This window comes from Pelophylax lessonae (genome assembly GCF_965119305.1).
Source record: "Pelophylax lessonae genome assembly, chromosome: 11".
Taxonomy (NCBI): Eukaryota; Metazoa; Chordata; class Amphibia; order Anura; family Ranidae; genus Pelophylax; species Pelophylax lessonae.
Window position 1 is genome coordinate 114,222,363 of NC_138778.1, and position 24,082 is coordinate 114,246,444.

General features: G+C 49.1%; 1 protein-coding gene across 1 annotated transcript in view; it reads left to right on the top strand.

Annotated features, from left to right (window-relative positions):
- Positions 1 to 1,780: 1,780 nt before the first annotated feature.
- The window catches only part of EIF6 (eukaryotic translation initiation factor 6), a gene marked incomplete at its 3' end in the record, with an annotated part of 38,774 nt that continues 16,472 nt past the window's right edge, over positions 1,781 to 24,082 (top strand). The window contains exons 1-2 of the mRNA XM_082272805.1: positions 1,781 to 2,012; positions 19,065 to 19,150. Of these exons, the coding sequence (XP_082128931.1) occupies positions 1,906 to 2,012; positions 19,065 to 19,150 (193 nt within the window). The 5' untranslated portion in view covers positions 1,781 to 1,905. The remainder of the gene's footprint in view (positions 2,013 to 19,064; positions 19,151 to 24,082) is intronic.

The following is a 24,082-nucleotide window of genomic DNA, read 5'->3' on the forward strand; positions in this document are numbered from 1 at the left end:
GGAGGGATCGCGGCCACCCGCCCCATGGATTGGCTTCCCCGTTGGTGAGTAGGCGCGCATGTGCGCCCCGAGGATCGCTCCTGCGGACTGCTATATAACTGCGATGGCTGGTCGGCAAGTGGTTAATGATGTTGCACTAAGGCTTTTAGCCTCCTGCATGTATAACTCTTTGCTATCCACAGCAGAGTCTGGTAAGCGCTTCTGACTTCCCTTTATGGTGACGGTGGCACCTGCAGTGACATCCTTCTACCTCTGAACATGGATCGCTCTTTTTTAATCTTGATTTGATCACTATTTTAAGGACTTTACACCTTTTTTAACATTCTTCATTGATTGTTGTGATGTTTATGGGCAATATATTGTCTGTATTTTTCACATATAGCACTTTATTTGTTATTTGCACAGAACCATACAGTTGTGATGTAGCACCTTATGTGTTAGAGTATTCTGACACTTTCATTGTTCATAGCGCGGCACTTGTTTTTGGATTTTATTTGTTTAAAGAGGAAATAAACTCTTCCTTTTTTTTTTTCTTTACTTCCCTGCAAAGTAAATGCATAATGTGCTAGTATGCATTGCATACTAGCACATTATGTGACACCTACCTCCAAACAAAGCACTCGTCCCCCCATCCCTCTTCATTCCTGGCCTGCAGACTTCGGCTATGCTACTGGCCGGGAGCCGAGTGATATCGCTCCTGTGCATGCACGCGGGAGCCGCCAGTCACCGCACATGGCTCTGAAGAAACGGCGCGGGCGGGCATGATGTTCAACGGCTGCATTGCAATGTAAATATCTCCTAAACTATGCAAGTTTAGGAGATATTTACAGTACCTATAGGTAAGCCTTATTAAAGGCTTACCTATAGGTAAAAGTCATCAAAGTGGGTTTACAACCACTTTAAAGCGGAGTTCCACCTCCCCCTCCAAAAATTAAAAGTCAGCAGCTACACATACTGTACACATACTGTAGCTGCTGACTTTTAATAGTAGGACACTCACCTGTCCTGGAGTCCAGCGATGTCGGCACCACAGCCGATTGTTGCATCGGCTGTCGGGTGCTGCCGCCGCCATTGCCGGTAAGGGAACCCGCCAGTGAAGCCTTGCGGCTTTGCGGGCGGGTCCCTACTGCGCATGCGCAAAGCGCGCTGCACATTCCTAGTGTTTTGGCGGAGGAGAAGGGGGCTGAGCTTCAGAGGGACTACGCCGCGGCGCCATATCCCGGAAGTGGGGGAGGGTACCTGTCAAAAACAGGTACCCGTTCCCCCCTCCCCCCTGAAAGGTGCCAAATGTGGCACCGGAGGGGGAAGGAAACAAAAGGGCGGAAGTTCCACTTTTGGGTGGAACCCGCTTTAACAATATTGTAGTGCCAGCAGCTCATTCTGCAAACAGTGGCACAGTAATTTAACATGTTTCAAAGCTATCATTTTTCTCTGAAAGGCCTGAAGATGAAATCAGGAGGAGCTGAAAAGCAGTGGGCGGGTCCGCACAGTCATGTGACTGATACAGCACAAACCACTCAGAAGGGAAAAATTATTTCTTGGCATGGATTTTAAAAATAAACTTTACGCCAAAAATATTGATCAATTACAATAAACATCTTTCTGAACACCAATAAACTGTATTTATAAAACCTCTTTGGAATCCCACAACAAACATGGCCGCCGCAGGATCCCCAAGCTTTCCTGACGCACGCACCCCATTGGCTGCGCGCCTGACATCCCGGAAGTGGAGGCGTTGTTCTCTCCGGTGTTCCGCCACGTGCTGAGGTGTTGCAGACAGCGGGGAGAAGTAGTGTTGCGGAGTGAGGTGAGGAGGACGTTGCTCGGTGTTGTATAGAGACACGTGTGTAGTGTTTGAGGATAACTCTGTTGTGTGTTTTCAGAGAACTTTTCTTGTTCATAAACATGGCTGTCCGGGCTTCCTTCGAGAATAACAACGAGATCGGCTGCTTCGCCAAGCTGACAAATACCTACTGCCTGGTGGCGATAGGAGGCTCGGAGAACTTCTACAGGTGAGAGTTCTACACAGGTACAGGTACAGGGACCCCTCCCCCCCCCAATCAGGAATGAATGCTCCTATACACCTCCTGCATGTGTCCTCAGCTGGACTATGGACAGTTCATGGTTAATGAAAGTATAAGTTTAGTTCTGGATAGTGGGGAGGGATTAGAACCCCTGTCAGTGTTTATTGGTGTCTGTGTCACCCTCTCTTTTTGTCCTGTTTACTGGTATCACAGAAAGTAAAAGAAAATCCCACTTTTTGGGTTGTCGGCAGAACAGAAAAAAAGGAAAAGGCACAGGAAGGATTTCCTCTTGCTTCCTGTCATGGCTATGAAACAGGAAGTGAAGTGGAATCTCCCTAGTGGGGCTTACAAGAAAACCTGACACATTATAACCCCCCCCCCCCTACTCTATCAAATATGGGTAAGAAAAACGTTTTTTTTTTCTGCTTTAACCATTTAGGTCTCGGTTCATATGTGTGATGACAGACATCGCATGAGATTCGGAGCGCACTGTTCTGCAAATCACATGCGATGCAAATTCAGCCATGCAGATTGTATGGCTGAATTCATATCGCATTCGGACAAAACTCGCACAGGACCCTTTTTTTTGGGTCTGCGCCAGAATTGGATCGCATGCATTCTGATTCATGTCCGAACTGACAGTTCGCACTGCGATATGCAAACTGATCTTGGGGTGACATTAACTTTGTATTGACACCCCCAGTGATTTCGCAGGGTTCCCACATCACATATATGTGAAACATCACTCTTGGACCGTAAGGTTTTACCCCCTTAAAGCGGAGTTCCACCCTGGGAAAGCTTTTTTTAATAAAAATACCCCCGGGACAGTCGGGGCTAGTACATTCCACAATGGATAGCCTCTGATCTGTCCCGGTTCGCACTTACTTTTTAGAAGAAATACTCACTTTTAAAATGTCTTCTCCAGCGCTGCCATCTCAGGTGTGGGCAGCTTGAAGCCAGCGCGATCCTCTTCTGCGTCCTCTTCGGTCCCACGATGCACTGCACCGGCTCCGCCGTCACTTCCGGGTCTGCAGCGTCATCCCTGCACAGTTTCTGGGCATGCCCAGAAGCTGTTTAGCAAGGTATGACGGCGCCTGAACCGGAACTGACATCGGGGCCGGTGCAGGCGCATTGATTCCTGGGAGCGATGACGTTCAGCTCCCAGGAATCATTGCAAAGCCAGGAAGTGACGGCGCGGGCTGCGAGGGAGGAAGTGAAAGAAAGGTGAGTATTTTTTCTCTGCAATTACAAGGTAAGTAAAAAAAAAAAAAAAAACGTAGCTTCCCGTTTCTTTTTCAGGTGACAAATAGGAAGCGGATGGCCCAAAATCGACTATGTCGATTTTGTGGCCGGAACTCCGCTTTAATAACCAGGCCATTTTTTGCGATGCGACACTGTGTTACTTTAACTGACAATTGCGCAGTCGTGAGCCACTGTACCCATATATAGCAGCCTTTTTTTTACCACAAATAGCGCTTTCTTTTGGTGGTATTTGATCACCTGTGATTTTTATTTTTTGTGCTATGAACAAAAAAGTGACAGTTTTGAATTAAGAACAATATTTTTTACTTTCTGCTATATAAAATTCCCAACTAAAAAAAAACAACAAAAAACTATAAATCAAATTTCTTCATCATTTTAGGCCACTATGAGAATATTCTGCTACAACATTTTTCGTAAAAAGAAGAAAAAAATCCCAAAAAGTGTATTTTGATTGGTTTGCCCAAAAGTTATCGGGTCTACAAACTAGGGGAAGGATTTGTTGTTTTTATTTGTTTTTTACTAGTAATGGCGGCGATATGTGATTTTTAGCGGGACTGCGACATTGCGGCGTACAGAGCGGACACCTAACTGACATTTTTGACACCTTTGAGGGGACCAGTGACATTACTACAGTAATCAGTGCTAAAAATATGCACTGTTACTGTACTGACGCTGGCAGGGAGGAGTTTACACCAGGGGTGGTCAAAGGGTTAAATGTATGCCTAGGGAGTGTTCTAACTGAGGGGGGTGGGCATACAGAATCAAAACAGAGATCTGTGTTCCTAAATAGGAGGAACACAGGAGCCCTGTGTTAAATGCTGACAGAGCAATGGTCTGCTGTGTTTACAATGGCAGACTGTTCTGGGTGCCCGGCAGCAATCGCGGCCCCCGGCCCTGCACATCAGCGTCCCCTCTCGCGAATTGCCACGGGAGTGCAACCCCACACTAGCTTCTGAGGAGCGACGTATGGGTATGGCAATCCGCGCAGCCGAGCCAGCCTGCCGCAGTATATCTGCGGGCGGCAAGTAGTTAAATGTCAGTTGGGCAGTGTGGGATTTTAGTGCCATAAGGTACTATAATGTTGCTGTACGAATAAATATATAGAAGTTTTAAAGCTAAAAATCAATGCGGGTAAAACAAACCAAACAAAACCCAACTTGCCTTTCAAATATGAATGAGGCCAGGTCATCAGTTGTTAGGAAGCCTGAACTATTGACATCCTAGCAACCACAAGCCCTGCGCAGGAAGGTGTCCCATTCCTAACCGTGCCCATCTCTGAGCACTGGTGTCTCTCTATACTCCGAGTTTGTCTTAACTACCTCCAGTTTTCATATCTCTAAACTGGTGATAATTCGTAGCCATAGCAACGGGTTCTCAAAGTGTCAGTAGAGAGAACTATCTAAGGGCTCTTTCACACGGGCGATCCGATCAGATCCACCTGTCAGTTTTTTAGGCGGATCTGATCGGATCCTCCATGCAGCTCTATGGGGCAGTGGATGTCAGCGGAGACACCTCCGCCTACACCCGCTGCCATCCGTATCCGATCCTGTCCGCAGGGCCGCTGTTAGAAATCACGGGGCCCCCTACAACCTACCTGACAGGGCCCCCCCCCCCCCCCCCCCCCGAAATATCAATTCGCTAAAATGCCATGGTCGCAATGGTATGCTGCCATGGCAGAAATTAGAGCCTCGCTACTGGCATGTTTTTTTTTTTTTTGTTGTTTTTTAAATTGCTGAATGGCAATTTCACATTGTGAGATCGCATTGCAACTGTGAGCCAATTATTTGACTTCAAGGTGCAGAGCGACCCTATTGAACTCAATGGGGAGTTTGACAGATGGTACTGCCTGTCAAACTCTGTAGCCTGCGTTAAAAATGCCACAGCTATGAAGTAAAGCATCGCAGCCATGGCATGTACACAGTCCTGTCTGACTATATGATAGCTGGCTTCTGTCGAAGGGGCATGACCAAAAAATGTCTGCCGACCATCTCCCGATCAGTCCTCTCAGCCAATGGCCTGAGAGCGCTGACCAGAGTTTTCTGGTGGGTGGGTGGTCCCCTTGTTAAAACACAATTGAACAGCAGGGGAGATTGCTGTACTGACATTGGGTTGTTAGTACAGCGGCTCTGACCTGAGGTGTAAGGTTTTTTTGTTTAGCCCGCAGGGTTGAACGAAAAAAAAAAAAAAAAACTAGCAGTATATACATTAGGCCGTATTTACACTTGTGTGATGTTTCCTGAATGTGTGAATAAGTGCACAGGTAACGGGCGTTTTGCAGTGCATTTTGGAAATGCACTGCAAATGCGCAAATCACTTGTGGTGTCATTAATTGTTAATGGCACCCCAAATGCAATTATCAGACCTGCGTTTTGTCATGTGGCAAAGCTACATGTCTTAATAGGTACTAGAGCCTCTATGATGTGTTTGTCACACATATGACAGCCCATTCAAGTGATTAGGTTACCTATTTACGAAAAGGAAGAAAAAAAAATGCAAGCAGGAACGTGTGTTACTGCTATGTGAAGTATAAAGTGGGCCTTAAGTGCCGGTTCACACTTATGCGATGCGGGAAGGCTGTGAATTTGCAGCCTGTTCCCGTACACGCACCCCCGGCAGTTCACACTGCCATATGCGATACGCTGGGGGTGTTAATGTAATCTTAACGACACCCCCAGTTTGATCGCATATCGCAGTGCGATCTTGCAGTTCGCACAGGATCGGATTGCACAAGTGTGAACCGCTGTGCGATCCGATCCTGATGCGGCTGCAAAAAAGGGTCCTGTGCGTCTTTGCTGCGGGTGCAGTGCGAATTTAGCCATACAAACTGTATGGCTAAACTCGCACCGCACAGCCGATCGCATGTAATGAAGGAGCAGTGCGCTCCGACATTACATGCGAACCCCGCAGCCGCATCAGTGTGAACCGGCACTAAAAGTGGTATATAGAAAAGGCTGGGTACAGATGTGTACAGTGGCTCCCAGCTCCAGCAGTGCAGTAGCAGCTGCCTGCAGTTCTAGGCTGGGTCCATGCTCAAAAATCCTGAAGTTTCTGTCCCCTTCACTCAAGCAGCAACACCCCCCACCCCCACACTCACCCCCTCCAGCAGAAGAATTGAAGCATCCAAACCCTGGAGGTCATAGTGAAACAGAGCAGTGAGTGCACGATCTGAAGGGAGGTGGAGCTTCCTGCTCATTCATCACACTGACAGCCAGGAGATAACACTGCCGACTACTGACCAGGGGGAGAGATGGAGGGGAGTTTCAGGACCTGGCAGAGACACAAACAATGACTCTGCAGCTGTCTCCTTCTACTTCAGATCTGGACACTTTGCCAGCATGTAGAACCGATCCCTCTGCCAAGCTGCTGGAGGAAGAAAGCTGGCAGTGTTGCAAGTAGATCCACAGGAGTCACATGACAGTACAGTCGGCTCTCCTCTCCTGCAGGTGCCCGGGCCCCTCTTCTGAAGTGACAGAGCTCGGGCCCCCTACAGGAGGGCTGGCTGTACTGGCTTATCAGCGGCCCTGCCTGTCCGTGAAATCTGGACGGATGAAAACCCTATTTTTCCATCCGTTCAGGGATCGGTTGAGAGCGGACAGGCGATCCGTTCTCATCCGATCCCCCATAGAGAACAGCGGGAGCTGTGACACCTCCCTCTCTACACTGCAAGCGGAGACCGAGCTGTCATCCGCCGACTCAGCGTGGATTGGTGGATCAATCCCTGCTGAGCAGCACAGATCCACCTACGGAGGCGGACCGTGTGAAAGAACCCTAACTCTGGACCTTGTCCTTTTTTTGTAGACTTCCCTCACCGTCAGAAATTTTAAACCTCTTCCACTATACAAAAAATGTGTTTTGTCGCTGTATCCTTGAATTCCTTGTGTGCCATTATTTGCTGTTAGAAATTGAAAAAAAAGGGGTGTGGGGAATCTCCCTAATACAGACAGGCAACAATTTAAAAACAGACAGCCGAACCCCTCCCAGCTCTATTTAGGAGTAAAGCCTCGTACACACGCGTCAAAAATTGGCCGGGAATTTTCGGCCAACTTCCGATCGGCCAATTTTCGGCTTGTTAGTATGATGCTTCCGACAACCGACTCCGACTTTTCGGCCCAAAAAAATCTGGTGTGCAGACTATAAAATTTTTGTTGGCCGTCAAAACACGGCCGATTTTTGTGCAATCAGTACAGATTTCGACAGGGAAAAATCTTATGAGCAAGACTAGGCATGCTCAGAGAAGAAAAAACACAAAGAAAGCAAACCAGCACATGACATCACTTCTGAAGTAGAATTTTGTTGGGCGAGAAAATTCGTGTGCAGTCTAGGCACATTCCAACCAACAAAACACAACTCTGGACAAAAGTCGGACAATTGGTCGGCCGATAATCGTTACGTGTGTACGGGGCTTAAGGCTTGGAGTTGATGGGCATGGCTTTAAATGCTGGGGGGGGTTCACGGAGGAGGAGCAGCCAAGAGCATCGATGGGGGACCTCAGAAGCAGAGGTTCAAGGGTCATTCTGTGAAATAGAATTGTGCAGAGCAGGAAAACAGAACAAGTTTATTATTTTAGAAAATAACCTCTTGTATAAGGCGAGTACGACCTGCATGGGAATAGTACAGGTTTGTATGCTATGTATTTTATGTAAAAGTGTTTCTGAAACTCTTGACATATGCATATGGAATCTCAGTTTCTAGTATTTCTCAGACTGGGAGAGGGAGATTAAACAGACAGGCTCTGTAGCAGTAAGCATGCTGACAAAAGTAGAGAGCAGAGTAGTGATTTTTGTTTTCTGCATTCCCTTTCCTTGTTCATGTCAAGGTACAGTGGAAGTGACAGCCCTTGCTATGCATTTTGGCAAGGCTGGATGAATCATAAAGTAGGCTAAACAGTTATTAATCCTATGGCAATAAAACTGTGCCAGTTTCTGTACTGCGTATTTAGCTATTTTCCTAAGCCTTTTGAGCTGAACTCCAGGTAAACTAAAACAATGGGGCTGTGCCTGCACTGTAAGGGTTACTTGCTCCATTTATGCCTAGGGGAAAGTACTTTTAATTTGCTCCTCCTTCAGGCTCCTTGGTGTTGCTAGCCCTGTCCCTGTAGCCTCTTCTTCCCCATGACTAAGGTCCACTGACATCATTGAGACTGATGCAGGGAGCATAGCTCTCCATTGAATGTGAGAATGCTGAGGAACAGACCACCGTCGGAGCATGGAGGAGAGCTCTCCACTGGGGGAGCAGAGGATCAGATAAGAAAAATGCTCTGACCATCCCAGACAGAAAAATGTCATTTACTGGCCCCTTCTTCTGGCTGTCTTAATGCACAGGCACTTGTGCAAACTGTCCAGGGGGCCTAAGTACATGAGGGGCCCTTGAAGTCTCCTCCCCGCAGTGTTCTGCCAACAGTTCCTCGCTTTGTTCTGCTTTGCTACAAGTCCGTTCTGTTTTGTTTCTCAGCAGTCTTCGGTGCTCTCTCCCTCCCAGCCACTGTCCTGTCCTGCTACCTTTCATCCTTACAAAGATCTCTGGCTGTCACACTGTCTCTCTCCAGATCGTTGTTATCCCTCGCTCCCCTCTCCCAGCCCAGCCAATTTGCTGACATTTAGCAGCCCTGCAGACTTACAGCCTCTTCCCTGTCTTTTCCTCTGCAGACACTTCACCTTCATGAAAGTGTCCCAGAAGCTACAAAAACTGCAAATGGCTGCAATCCCCCCACCCTGCACACCCCCCAACACTGTCTCTTTACTAGTCAATGGAGATCACTCCATCTCCCCCACCCTTCCAGCCAGCCCATATGCTTTTTTTTTTTTTTTTTTTTTTTATACTGCGGCTTTTCCATACCAGATGACAGCATTCCCCATGCCCATCCTTTACCATCCCTTGTCCTCCATCTCTTTTCCTCTGTTCACCCTTCATGCCAGCACAAATCCTCCCCCTTTTTTTTTACCCCCATATGGACCAGGATCCCCCAGTTTTACTCCAGTTCTTCTCTACTCACCCCCATCTCATACCCACCCCCACTTGTTTTCCCCCTTATCCCATGGTTCTCCTAGACTCTAGAGGGGGAGATGTCATTCCAGTTGGAGACTTAGCCCAGTGACAGACTGCCAGAATAGTAAGGATCTGTGAGAGCAGCTTCCCTGCACAGCTCTGCTTGAGGCCATATCTGTATAACACATTACTTACAGTACAGTGGTTAGGAGGGTACAGTATAGGGTATCGGCTTACCCTCCCCTTGTACTATACCTACCTAACCACTGTATTGTGCCCTCCTCCCTTCTCCTCTGTACTGTTCTCTGCCCCCCCCATACTGTACTTTCCTGTACCTCTCCTACTGTGCCCCCCTGTACTGTACCCCCTCCCCCTGTACTGTATCTTCCTAACCACTGTACTGTTCCCTCCTGCCCCCCTATAATGCTCCCTCCCTGTCTCTCTCCTACTGTGCCCCCTTATACTGTACCCCTCTGTTCTCCCATATGTTTGTAAGTTAAGTTAAGTTATGTTGTGTTTGTTTCTAATGATTTTTGTCTATTTTTAGTTTTGATATTTTTTTTTAGGGGGGGGCCCTGCCAGGTAGGCTGTACAGGGCCCTGTGATTTCTAACAGCAGCCCTGTAAAGGACCATATCAAACACAGTTCTGTCTTTAATTAAATTTCACACGTGAAAGGCAGCCAGCCTAACATGCAGCTTTATCACTCCTGGAACCAGCAATGAGTCACTCTGTAACCACTCCCTCACTTGCAATTGTATTTCAGCAACATCTGGGGATGCAACTTACACTTGTCATAACATGAAATTTATAATGACAGATTCTGCTATTGGCAAAGTATCCCAGGTAAACGTACCAAGAAATGTGTCAAACCAGGTCAAGGCCCAACTTTGAGTGGGTATGAAACAGCCTGACATGAAGCTGCCAAACATCTCTTAATCAATCCTTATATCTGCCTCCCAATGCAGCAGCACCCTGACCAGGAGAAAGCCAAGCAACACCTTAAGCCAATCAGGCTCTGCTGCCTTGCAGTGATCTCTATTTAACACTTGAAGCTTTCAATCAGGAGAGAGCCAAAAGAGAACCTGTCACTGTTCAGGCAGGTCATAGACCAGACTGCAGCAAAGTCTGCAGAACCTGGCTGTACTGTCATGTCTTGGTAGCTGACCAAAAAGAAACATGAACCTTTTTGCATGTAAACAGCTCACATATTTCTACTTTGTTACCCATTTCCCTGGCATTGTTCAGACGGCAGGGATGGGAACTACAAAGAAAATTAAACTGTTACAAAAATACTTCTCAGACGCCAAAAGAACAATGGATTTGAATGTTTTTAGTCTGCAACAATATCTGCTGAAATGTGAAGTGGAAGTAAAGTAACCACATAACTCAGAGCCCAGGGCCCCGCCTTTATAGTATTACCTTTTGAAAAGCTGGGTAGAGAGAGACAAGGAAAAACTTAACGCAAGCATAAAATGACCAAGTAAATATTTTTATGTTTCAAGGTGGACATGAAAATGGGTAACCGCAGGCTTAAGCCCCCGTTCACATGCAGGTGACGCTACTTCGCACCGCGACTTTGGAGGTCGCGGTGCGAGCAGCGCGCCGTGACCTCGGAGCGGCCGCCACGGACTTCATAACATTGAAGTCTATGGCGGTCGCCCCAAAGAAGCTCCGGACCCTTTTTCTAGGTCAGAGCAACTTGTGTCGCTCCTATTAGAACGGGTCCGCAGCTTCCCTATGGGAGGCGACCTGCGGCGACGGTCGCCTCACAGGTCGCCCTAGTGTGAACCGAGCCTTAGTAAATGCGAATTCCCCAGATGTGTGCGTTTAACACAACATACTTTAAAGCTGCACTCCAAGAAAACAAACACCCTTTCATGCAGTGAAGCTGTTCCCACACTGGAAAGGCAAAATTCTCTTCTCTTATGTTCATTGACTGACACCGCTCCTGATTCTTCTTAACCATTGGGTAATTTTGCCCCTACAGGAGTAGGACACTAGGCAGGAAAAAGCTTGAATACGCCAATGGGAAGTCCCAGGGTGTATAGGCACCCTGGTTTTTTTTTTTTTTTTTTTTTTTTTTTTTTTCTGCCTAGACGGGTGCAAGGACCTAGTCCCTTGCTGGGATCTCTAGTCCTGGCAATTTTTATCCTTCTATGGATTTTTTTCCTATCTGTTATTTTGTTCCTGTGAGAATCTATCAACTGCCGCACTGAGCAACGGCCTGGATAATCTAGATCCAGAGGGTCCCCCCAGTCTGGCCAGCGAGCGTACAGAGACCTCAGCTCCACACTAGGTTGGCCCGCGACATAGCCCCACTGGACGGGTGCTGGCCTGCGAGTTAAACGTCTCGCAAGGACGCATGTGACCAGGCCTTGGCCTGAGTCGCAGCATTCCTCCTGGCCAACAGCCACCCACATCTTGATGGAGCAGTGGTTTGTCAGGAGTGGTGCCCACCCTGTTCCTGGTATGGTGAGTAGCTGTGTCCCCCTCACCCATGGAAAATTTTTTGGGGTGAACGTGGGTCCCCTGAGTCTCCCCCCCCCCCCCCCCCCTTAGCCCTCTAAAAAATTTGGTGGTCACTGTGGGTCTTCAGGTTCCCCCCCCCCCCCCCCCAGTGAGGTTATGAGCTGGCTTTTGCCACATGCTCTTAGGGGGGGCTTGTTGGATTTGCTGCTGACCAGGTTTTTCCTGGTGCACAACTGGGGTTGAGCAGGGTTCCCCTGCTACCCTGGGGGTTGGTGACTAGGGCAGGGATGTCCTCTGGGCTCCCTGCTGCAGTTGTTGGGGGGGTGGTGTTTGCCATCCGTGGGTCCGTGCCTCACGCAGCCGGATCCGGCCCCAAAATTAGGCCGCGGCTTTATGTCCTACTGGTCGGGAGCTATGTGGGGTGGCCCCAGTGAGGGTGGCTAAAGCCACTACCCTCCATTTAGGCTTCCGCCCTCCCCTCTGCTACCCCGGGTGGTCGACTCCGCTGAGGCTTGCGCCCTGGTGGCATCCACATAAATTTAGGCCGTGGCCTACTAGGCTATGCGGCTAGGCTATGCGGCTGTATTGGCCTGCCTCCATTAGGGGGGCAGCCCCAGTGAGCCTGGCTGCTATGAGTGCACTTGCCACTGGGCCTCCACACAAATTGAGGCCGGGGCCTACTAGGCCATGCGGCCAGCTTTGCACCTCCCTTGGAAGCAGTGGCACAGTGGCACTGTGAGGGGCAGTTTAATTTTTGATGACAACCATGCTGCCATTATTGTGGAGGGCACCTACCCTTTTTTTAAGCACTGCTGGGCCATCAGGATACCCTGCCTGCGCGGCCGCAGCGGCCCCCTTTTAAGGCGGCTATCTATTATTGTGTGGGTCTCTATGGAGGGGCTAAGAGGGCAACCCCCCCCCCTTGTTTTTTGCAGGGTCCAGTAAGTGGTCCATTTGTGGACCCTGGGTCGGCATCCACTTGCGGAATCAGTTGGTGGCTCTGATTGTTTTTCTGGGTGACCTTGGTATGTAGCATCCACCCCCTCATCTGTCCATCAGATCTCAATCTGTTTCGGTCACCACGAACGCAAGTCCTCTTACTGGGTCTGCGTCCACGCACCCTGAGTGCTCAGACAGTGGGACTGTTTCCTCAGCTTCACTAGCTGTGCATGAAAAGGTGCTGGTGAATGCACTGATTGCCAGAGCGTGAAATTGTAAACATGGCAGAGATGCTGCGTCGGAGGCGCTGGTTCCTTTGCCAGAACACACCCTCGCCATGGGTCCTCCACTGTGGCGAGGTTGTGTTCCCCTTTCTCGCTTACTTTGGCAACTTTGTCACATAACAGTGGGGTTGTCCAAAACGCACTCTTGTGGTCCCTAAGCTTTTTGCTATGCGGTATCCTTATAAGGATTCCCTGCTTAAAAAGTGGACAGCCCCACCTGTAGTGGACTCGCCGGTTTCCAGGTTAAATAAAGCTACCTAATCCCGATTGAGGAGTCCTTGGCCTTTAAAGATCTGGTTGATATGAGAGCAGAGGTTTTGGTCCGTCGTATGTTTCACTAGGGCTGGTTCGACTTGTATCTACTATTGCCCTCGTGTCGCAAACTTTGACGAGTGGGCTAAACTTTTACCCCTGGGACTTGGAGGGGAAACGGCTTACCCCTGCCTTTTGTGGAGCTGGTGGATCAGTTGATCCAGGGGCTACAGTTTATCTGTGATGCCTCTTTGGATGCGGCTCCTTTGATTTTTAGGCTGTCTGTATCAGCAATGGTCCTTCGGCGTCTTATCTGGCTGACAATGCTGGTCTGCGGACCAGACTTCCAAGAAGGCCTTATCTGATCTCCCCTTTGTGGGGGATCGCCAGTTTGGTGCTTCCTTGAATGACATCATAAGGGTCTCACAGGGGGGAAGAGTACTCTTCTTCCAAAGGCTACCGAGGGCAAGGAGCCCTGTCGTAGACCTGGCCCATTCTTCTTAGCTCATAAGAGGCTTTTTTCGTCCCTCAAAGGATAAAGTCCTTCAGGGCCTTCCCCCGAAGGTTCCAAGAGGACCTGGTCTGGCAAGCCACGAGGGGCTCTTTCAGACCTGCAGACAAGGCTTCCTCTTCATGAAGGGACGCCCTCACCCGTATCTGGGGTAGGAGACATCTTCACTGATTTCCAGATCTGTGAACCTCTCTGGTATAGGTCAAGTGGGTCCACAAAGTAATTTGGTCCGGCTACAAGATCGAGTTTCGGTCTTTTTCTTCAGAAAGGTTCTTCATTTCCAACCTGCAATTGTCCCCAAATCGATTACGGGTTCACTTTGGTGCAGTGCAAGACTTATTTCATGGGGTGATTGTTCCGATTTCGCGGTTTCAGAATGTTTTCAGGGGTTTTACACGAGCCTGTTTACAGTTCCCTTGAAGAAAGGCAAGGTATGTTCAATTCTGGACCTCAAGGCGCTAAACTGCTTTGTGCGGGAACAGAAGTTCTGAGTCCATTTGCAGGGTAGTGGCATCCCTACATCTGGGGAATTTTCGACATCAAGGACACCTTACTTCACATTTCCAATATGCGCCATTTACCAGCTCTTCCTCCGCTTTGCCGTGGGCGAGGAGCATTATCAGTTTGTGGCATTTACCTTTGGTCTCTCCTCCACTCCTCATGTCTTCACAAAGTGTTGGCCTCTGTGCTAGCAATGTTGCGTCAGCAGGGGATCGCAGTACTGTAGTACCTGAACGATCTTCTGCGAGCCGAGTCTTGGACTGCTCTGATGGACACCTTGGAGATTACTCTGTGATCTCTGAGGGAGTTTTGGTTTGATTCTGAACCTTCAGGCCCTGTTCACACCTGAGCGTATTTCAGCTTGTAAACTCAAAACGCCCAACAAGCAAAATCCAATTCAATGGCTCCTGTTCACATTTGAGCGTTTTGTCTCCTTAACCACTTGCCGACTGCCCACAGTATATTTACTGCGGCAGTCAGCCCCTCACAGGCAAAGCGACGTAGGTCTACGTCACTCGCCTGTGAGGCTCTAGGGGGCGAGCGCACGCCGCCGGAGGTGCGCTCTTGCTCGTTCACGGACCCCCCGCCGCGTGTGTGCCCGGCAGACCCGATGTCCGCTGGGCACTCGCGATTGTCCGTTACAGTGGGAGAAAGGCAGGCGGCTAATGTAAACAGCCGCCTGTCATTCTCCCTTATGCAAGAATAGAGATCATATGGTTCTGCTATGCAGAATCGTATAGCTCTGTTCTTACACCACAAGCCACATCCAATCACAGTAAGAAACAAGCCCCTGTGGACACACTTAACCCCTCCTTCTCAAATAGTTAACCCCCTTCCCTGCCAGTGTCATTTTTACAGTAACAGTGCATATGTATAGCACTGATTACTGTAGTAATGTCACTGGTAACCCCAAAAGTGTAAAAAATGTGCGTCAACGGTCTGATCTGTCTGCCGCAATGTCGCAGTCCCGCAAAAAAAAAATCGCAGATCGCCGCCATTACTCGTTAAAAAAAACAAAAAAAAAAACAACAAAAATGACAATCTTCCCTTCGTTAGTAAACGCAATAACTTTTACGCAAACCAATCAAAATACGCTTTTTGCGGATATAGATATAGATATAGATATATATATATATTTTTTTTTTTTTTTTACCAAACATATGTAGCTGAAAACAAATTGGCCTAAAATGTTACATTTTGATTTTTACATTTTTTTTTTTCCCAGGAATTTCATATAAAAAAAAAAAATGTGAAAAATATTGTTTTTTGCAAAATTGTCGCTCTTTTTTTGTTTATAGCGCATGATCAAAAAATCGCACAGGTGATCAAATACCACCAAAAGAAAGCTCTGTTTGTGGGAAAAAAAGGACGTCAAATTTGTTTAGGTACAGCGTCGCACAACCGCGCAATTGTCCGTTAAAGACACGCAGTGCCGAATCGCAAAATAGGCCCTGGTCTGGAAGGGGGTAAAATCTTCCGGGGCTTAAGTGGTTAAGCAAAATGCCTGAAGCTCATAAAAGTATGAGCTTCTTTTTTTGGCTGATTACCAGCGTTTTTGTTAGATGTCAATGCCTGCCTCCAAACACCTGCAAAAAATGCCCAAAACGCTTGAAAACTATACGTGTAAGTATGAATGTAGCCTCAGACATCTGCTCTGGTTCCGTCCAAAAAACTGGACTATCTGGGTGGTTTCGGCCTAAGCCAGAGTGTTGCTTCCTCTGGAAAAACTCCAGAAATTGCAGGAGGCAGTTCAGCTTCTGTTGTCCAGCAAGACGGTCATCCCTCCGAGCTTGCATTCTGGTGCTGGGCCTGACGGTGTCTACCTACAAGGCAGTTCCGTTTTGCACAGTTCCACACGAGATCTCTGCAAAATGAGATTCTGGTGAAATGCAAGAATCCAGTCTCTAGAGGTGGCTTCATTCTCCGGCACTTCAACAGGGAATCTTTCTCCCCCTGTGCTGGGCGGTTGCCACCATGGATGCCAGCCTGTCCAGGTGGGGAGGCATCCTCGGCACAGCTTGTGCTCGGGGGCCTGGACTCGAAGAGTCCAGACTGCCGATCAATGTATTGGAACTCCGAGCGATAAGACTTTGTCTGGATCATTGGACAATTTGTCTTCAGGGGTGTCTGGTACGAATTCAATCAGACAATGCCAAGGCCGTGGCTTATGTTAATCACCATTGGGGCACAAGAAGTGTCCTGGCGGATCGGGAAGTAGCCAGCATTCTAAGGTGGGCAGAACGATTGTTTAAGCCCTCTCTGTTGTACACATTCCATGGAAGGTACAGAGTTTGTGGCATGGTCTCGGGATCCTCTGGCCGACACATAAGTGGCTCCTTCGCTTCAGTATCATCTGATTTATGCCTTTCCCCCCTCTCAAACTTCTGCCAAGACTCCTGTACAGGATTGAGACAGCAAGGGATTCCGGTCTTTCTGGTGTCTCCAGACTAGCCTCGCCGGTCTTGGTACACCGATCTGGTACAGCTAGTCGCTGATGCTCCTTGGAGACTTCCTCTAGGGAAGATCTGCTGTCTCAATGACCAATGTACCATCGTTAGTTGCTGGCTTTAACGGCTTGGCTGTTGAAAGCCAGATGCTGAAGGATAGAGGTTTGTCTGAATCGGGGATTCCTATACTGTTAAAGGTTAGAAAATCTACCATATTTGTTTTCTCACCCCTCCTGTTTAACACTGCTTTGGGACATCCCAATGGTTAAGAAAAATCAGGAGCTGTGTCCGTCATTGAACGAAAGAGAAAATGTGATTTTTGACTTGCCGTAAAATCTTTTTGTCTGGTGTTCTTGACTGACACAGCACCCACCCACCTCTCTGTGGAGTTGGGTTTATTCTGACACTGCTGGTAACAAAACTGAGTGCCTATAGCTGGTTGTGGTTGTGGTTCTGGGACTGCCAATAGGCATAGTCAAACTCTTTCCTGCCTAGTGTCCTACTCCTGTAGGAGGCAGTATAACCCAATGGTTAAAGAATCAGGAGCTGTGTTCGTCAATGAACATCAGAGAAATGGATTTTACAGTAAGTCAAAAATCCCATTATTTACCGGCCTCTACCCCTGCTTTGTCCCCTGACAGATACCTCTGGCACACATGGCAGGATCATAGGTCTCTTCCTCCTGAGGGGAGGCAGAGACACACAGGGCAACATTTCTGTAACTGCCACAGTGCAGCAATCCCTTTCCCTGTCCGGGCCCCCTACAGGAGGACCGGTGGTTTCTCCCCCCCCCCCCCCCCGGACTCTGATTCTGTGTACACCATTTCTCATAAGGGGTAATTTGTAAAACTGTTGAATCAGGCCATAAAGAGTGTAAGTAATGAAAAGCTGAGAGAACCTAGAATTTGAATGAAGGCATTCCTAAGTTCTCTGCAATATTATAGTGTGAAGGGTCCTCTAGGGCAGGGGTCCTCCAGACTTTCTCAAAAAAGGGCCTCTTTACTGTTCCTCAGTCTTGATATGGGCTGGACTGTGGCCAGTGGGATTAGAAAATTCCCTGGTATCATTGGGAGTAGACAATGTCTCAGGCTCGTTGGTCAATGGGAATTAAATTTACTTGGCGCCTGTGGTCAGGAGGAGGAATAGTGTCCCGTCATTGGTGTCGTGGGAGGATCAATTCCTCATCCGGTGGGAAAGCTGGATCATGAAAATTATGAGCAAATGGGCAAAATAAAGATGTAAGATTCTGGTTCTGTCACAGCCTGTCCCACGTAGTGTTTGTAAAGGGTAATTATTTTTAAACAATAAATGTTTTATGCTTTGTTTTGCACAGAGCAGCCCCTATCTTCTAGGGTCCCTACTGGCACTCCCTGCTCCTCCTTCCTGGTGTGTTACCATAGGTAGGCATTTCCTATGGGGACACACCTGTGGGCTTGGCCCTGTTCCCCTGTCACAGTATTTGATTGACAGCAATGGCTCCCACTGTTATCAATATGCCCTGTAAAATGGAATGATCCAAGAGAGCTACTGCTCTTGTGCACTGAATCAAGATTGGGCTCAAGTAGGTATGGGGGGGGGGGGGACTGCACACAGGTGTTTTTACCTTTTTAGCCCCTTTTCACACCAGTGCAATTTGCACTGCCGAATTCATTGCAGCTTGCGACTTCATACAGAATGCAGGTCGCAATAAAATCGGTAAAATGCAGGAACCTTTTTCATAATCGGTTCCATTGCCAGGAATGGGGTGCGACTTGTCATGCAATTGCATGGCAATTCACACTGGTGTGAACGTGGGCTAATTGCATGGAATGCATTAGGGTAAAAAAAATGCAGTAAAACTGCTCTAGGGCAGTTGGCAAGCAGTTAATGTGAAAGGAACTGCAGAGAATAGCTGGTCATTTCAATTGTGTCAAAATAATTCATGGCACCCAGGAGGGTAGTGTGTTTCCAGCCACCTCCTCTCAAAATATTCCCCTGTGTTCAGGATAGAGTGGTAGTAAACTTTTGTGCTTTCTTACATTGCTCAGACTTGACTCAACTTTATTATAGGGTGGCTATATACTTGCAAGGTCTGATGGTTGCACAGGGTTCCTAGCTGCTAATACTACACATTGGAACATTCCCTGGCCAGAAAAGACAACTGGAAGGACTAAAGACATTCTGGAGCAGCAACTTTACTAACTGCAGGAGGCTTTGTGTTCATAATCCAGACAAGCTGACATGTCTTTAGGTATACAAATGTGCACCAAACCATAAAGTGACAGTCCTTCCTAATAGCTTCTGTCTGCACACAGACTCCCTGTTTTGTATGAATGTTTTTAAAATGTGGGGGAAAAAAACTGTGTGTACCCAGCTTTATTCTAACCTTCTCTTTTCTTCCATTGCAGTGTGTTTGAAGGAGAGCTTTCAGAAACAATACCCGTTGTCCATGCATCAATAGCCGGGTGCAGAATTATTGGAAGGATGTGTGTAGGTGGGTATTGTCTGTCTGTATATTAAGGTTTGAGTTGTTGGGGAGGGGATGCAATTCAGTTCCTCTGTGTTTTCTGTTTTAATTTCAGAACATTTGCCATCATATAGGGGTTACACTAAATTCTTAAAGTGCTTAGAATACATACGTTAACCCTTTTAATGGCACATTTTTACCCTTTTTTTTGGAGGGGCACTAATGCTTCATGCATGCCAGGTTGGTAAGTTTTGTCACAGCTAAAATTTGAATGGAATGTGTACCTCATCCCGCCCCTGTTCATCTCAGCAATCGTTTGTTTGAAAGCTATGTCCTTTTAAATTACTTTTTTTTTTTTTTCTGTAAATATTTTGTACAGGTATCCTTAACACTTTTGTTTCCACTGACACTGAGGCTCGGTTCACACTGGGGCGGCACGACTCTGTACTACTTCAGGGGCGACTTGTGCATTCCCATGCACCACGACTTCGGAGCGACTTACATAATGGAAGTCTATGCAAGTCGCTCCGAAGTAGTACAGGACCCTTTTTCTAAGTCGGAGCGACTTGTGTCGTTCCTATTAGAACGGGTCCTGTAGCGGTCAATGGACCGCGAGGGAGCGCGACTTGTCAGGCTGACAAGTCGCCTGACAAGTCGCGCTAGTGTGAATCGAGTCTTATACTATTATTTGTTTAAATTTTTTCATCCCATCTGCCTGCTATGTAGTAGATGTGATTTGTGTTATAAAGCTGGGCAATAACTTCTACGCTTACTTTTTACAAGGTTTTCATGTACAAAATTTGCATTTTAACCACTTAAGGACCAGTCCTATTTCTGACATTTGTTGTTCAACCACATCCCGCCCGCCCTATAGCAAAATGACGGCGGGATTGTGATTGTATTATCCTGACCGAACGTCATATGACGGCGGCAGGATAATACAGCTCTGCGCGCCCGCTCTGGCGTAGGCTCTTTACCATGTGACCAGCCGTGTTCAATCACGGCTTGTCACATAGTAAACAGGAAGAGCCGTTGATCGGCTTTCCTTAGTTCGTGCCTGACAGGCGGCTCCCCTGACGGGGGGGGTCGGCACTGGTAATCAGATCATTGGTTACCAGTGCAGACCCTCGGGGGGGGGGGGGGGGGTGCCACTAGAACCACCAGGGATGCCCACCATGACCCCAGGGATGCCCACTATGGCCACCAGGAATGGCAATCAGGGCTCAGGGAGCCTCCCATTGCCCTCCCTATCAGTGCTGCCCACCAGTGCCCATCATTGCCATCTATCAGTGTCGCCCACCAGTGCCGCCGATTAGTGCCCATCAGTGCCGCCCATCAGTGCCTATCAGTGCTCATCAGTGCAGGAAAAAACTTATTTTTCTCTTACGTCTTCCAACAGTCGCCGCCCACTCACAAGTCTTCACCAATGGGTATTGACCTTTGCTCCGCAGGAGTAGCTAGGCACAAGATTTGTTAATAACAAAAGCTTTTAGCATAGACACACCCCTAGGGGCTGTCCCCTTAGTCAATACCTCCCTGCACCAGCATTCCCAACTCAGTTTGATCTTGCCTAGCTTAGGAGTAGCAGGCTTTCCTGTGCTAGGGCTTCAGTCTCAGCCTTCTACCCTTTTTTTTTTTTTTTATTTTATTTCAAGTATTTTTCTTTTCTTTACTAGCTGTTATTTTGTCAGCTTTAGTTTAGGGATCTTCGGATGAAGATGATCATGTGGAGCTGGGTCTCGGACTGGCCGCCCTGGATCCCAGGGCTGAGGGCCAGATGGATCCCCAGCCTGCCATCGAGCGTTCAGCTACGGTTCGCCCTGGCGCCATGAACGACCCATCCCTGCTCGCTGCAGGGATGCTGCCTGTGAGGTGGCTACCTCACTGGACGCCATTCTGCGGTCTCGTGCTGCAGTCCACAGTGTCCTGGCTGCGGCACTCCCTCATTTTGATAGCGGTTTGTCGCTGGAGACGGCTCCCCACGCCATTCGGGAAAGGGTAAGCACCTTCTGTGTGGGGACCATCTGTGTGGGTGTCAGTCTGTGGCTGTGTGTACCCCCATGTCTGTGTGAAATGCGGGCTCCCTGTCAGATCCCTGTATGGGTTAGCATGCCTTTGTGGGCTGCGAGGGGGACAGACATGCTTGAGCGGCGGCCGCTGTTGCGGCCCGCCATTTTTTTTGCAGAAATGCTATGGACGGCCCTGTCCCTGTACAGCGCTGTGTTTTGGCGCCACTCACCGCCATTTTGGCGGGCCGCGCTCGTTCGAGCACATGTCGGCGCCATTTTCTTGTAGCCTCTATCCCTCAGCCGAGCGGCCATTTTTGCGGAGCCTTCATAGGCTATATAAGTCAGCTGGTTATTGCATCACTTCCTCTTCTCTGGAACAGCGATCGGTGGCAGCAGCCTGTTTGTGCTCTCTCCAGGTTTTTCCTTCATTGTCCTGTCATTCCTTGCTCAGTGTTCTCTATCCCTGCGGGATCGGTGCATATAGTAGTGTACGGTGGGCTGCGCTCGCCGTGGTGTTAAAGGGCCGGTACCTTTTTTTTCCTTTCATTGCTGTGGGCATGGATTCTCAGGATAGCAAGTTTCCCCCTGCCCTGGTGGGGGACCAGGGGGCTGCTGCACCCCCCGAGGGGGCTGATCTGGCCATGGTAGTGGCGTCCTTAGTTTCTCAGATGCATGTGCTGATGGCTGAACGATCCGCAAAAAGGGCCAGGTTATCCATTTCCTCTGATTCAGAGGGCGATGTGGCTGGCGTGCCCTTCTCAGGGTCTCGCTTATCTCTGGACCTTATGGGGTCTGAGGGGGAGGCGGAGGTGGAAGGGGTTGATCTTTCTCCCCCTGGCTCGCCTGAAGAGCTTGCACTCATGGATGAGCTGATTGCCTCCATTAAGGATACGTTGCACCTGGAGGAAGAGCCCACTCCTCCTCCTGCTAGGGTGTCCTCCTTTGGGACGCAAAGAACCCGCAAATCAGCGCAGGTTTTTCCCTGCCCTGCAGAATTTCATCATACTGTTAATGAGCAGTGGCGCAATTTAAAGAAGCCCTTTACAGTGCCGAATAAGTTTAAACTGCTTTATCCGTTTGCGCCCTCCACTGACGAGCGTTGGTGTGTGGCGCCTCAGGTGGATCACGCGGTAGCCGTTTTAAACAAAGCTACTGCGGTTACTACTACTTCTGAGGATACCCCGGTTTTCCGGGACCCTACGGACAGGAGGTTGGAGTCTCTTGCCCGTCATGCCTATATGGTTGCTGGTTCTATGCTAAAACCTATTTTTGCTTCGGTTATGGCGGCCCAGGCGGTTGCCGATTGGACAAAGGTGCTCAGGCGCACCCTGGTGGCTGATTCGGCTCCGCCTACCACGTTGGCTATGGTGGATCAAATCCATCAAGGAGTCATGTACTTGTGTGATGCGGACTTGAATTTAGCTCCTTTGGCTGCACGCCTGTCTAGTGTGGCAGTGCTCAACCGTCGCCTGATATGGCTGAAAAGTTGGGTCGGTCGACCAATCTTCTCGCAAGACGTTGGCGGATTTTCCCTACGTGGGATCTCGCCTTTTTGGCGAGGCTTTGGATACTCTGATTAAAGGAGTTACGGGGGGCAAGAGTACTCTCTTACCCCAGAATCCCAAGCACAAATCTTTCCGTGGCAAACGGAACTCCTCGTTTAGGCCCTCTCAGGGGTCCTTTTGTGCCTTTCGGTCGCAATCCAAGGGCAAGCCCTTCAAAGGCCAAGGCTCCCAGAAGAAGCCGTGGGCGGGTAAGCAAAAATCCGGCCTGTCCGGTTCGGCAACCCACGCCAATTCCGCCTGAAGGGGCGTCCTCACCCGTTTCTGGGGTGGGGGGACGTCTGCGCGGTTTCCTCCAACCTTGGCTGATCCGCATTCAGGACAGATGGGTTCAGGAATCGTTCGATCTGGTTACAAGATCGAATTTCTCTCTCGGCCGGCGGGCAGATTTTTTCCCTCAAATCTTTAGCTGTCTCTGGAGCGCTTGCGGGATCTGCACCTGGCGGTGTGGGCCCAAGGAGTGGTGGTTCCGGTGCCTCACCGGGACAGATTTCGGGGGTTTTACTCCAATCTGTTCACTGTGCCCAGAAAGGAGGGCAAGGTGCGTCCGATTCTGGACTTGAAAGCTCTGAACCGCTTTGTGTGGGTTCGCAAGTTCCGCATGGAATCCCTGCGCTCAGTGGTGGCTGCCCTGAGTCTGGGGGAGTTCATGGCCTCCATCGATCTGAAGGATGCGTACCTACACATCCCTATCTTCGAGGGTCATCAAAGGTACCTTCGATTCGCCATTGCGGAGGACCACTACCAATTTGTGGCGTTACCTTTCGGTCTCGCTTCGGCTCCGTGGGTTTTTACCAAGGTGCTGGCACCGGTCCTGGCCCTGTTACAGGCGCAGGGCATTGCCGTCTTGGGGTACCTAGACGATCTCCTTATAAGGACGAATGCCAGCCAGAGCCTGGTGACCGACCTGTCCACCACGGTGCAGACGCTGCAAGAGTTCGGTTGGACCATAAACGTTCCGAAATCGACTCTGTGTCCTTCGGTTTGCCTTCCCTATTTGGGGATGGTTCTGGACTCTGTTCAGGCGAAGGTTTTCCTACCGGAAGACAAGCTCCGGACGCTTCAGGACGAGGTCAGGTCTCTCAGGGACAACCAAAGCTCGTCCCTCCGGACATGCATGAGTTCGATCCCCTTTGCCCAGTTTCACACGCGGGGTCTCCAGGCGGAGATTCTTGCCAAGTGGGACGGGCGTCCGCAGTCCTTGGATCTGCGGATCTCGTTGAGTCACCGCACCAGAAGGAGTCTTCTGTGGGGGCTCCAGTCCCGACGGTGTCGGGGGGCAAGTCTTTCCGTCCGTTGTGGACGGTAGTCACCACGGATGCCAGTCTGTCGGGCTGGGGTGGTGTCCTGGACGTTCTGTCCGCCCAGGGAACTTGGTCGGAGGAGGA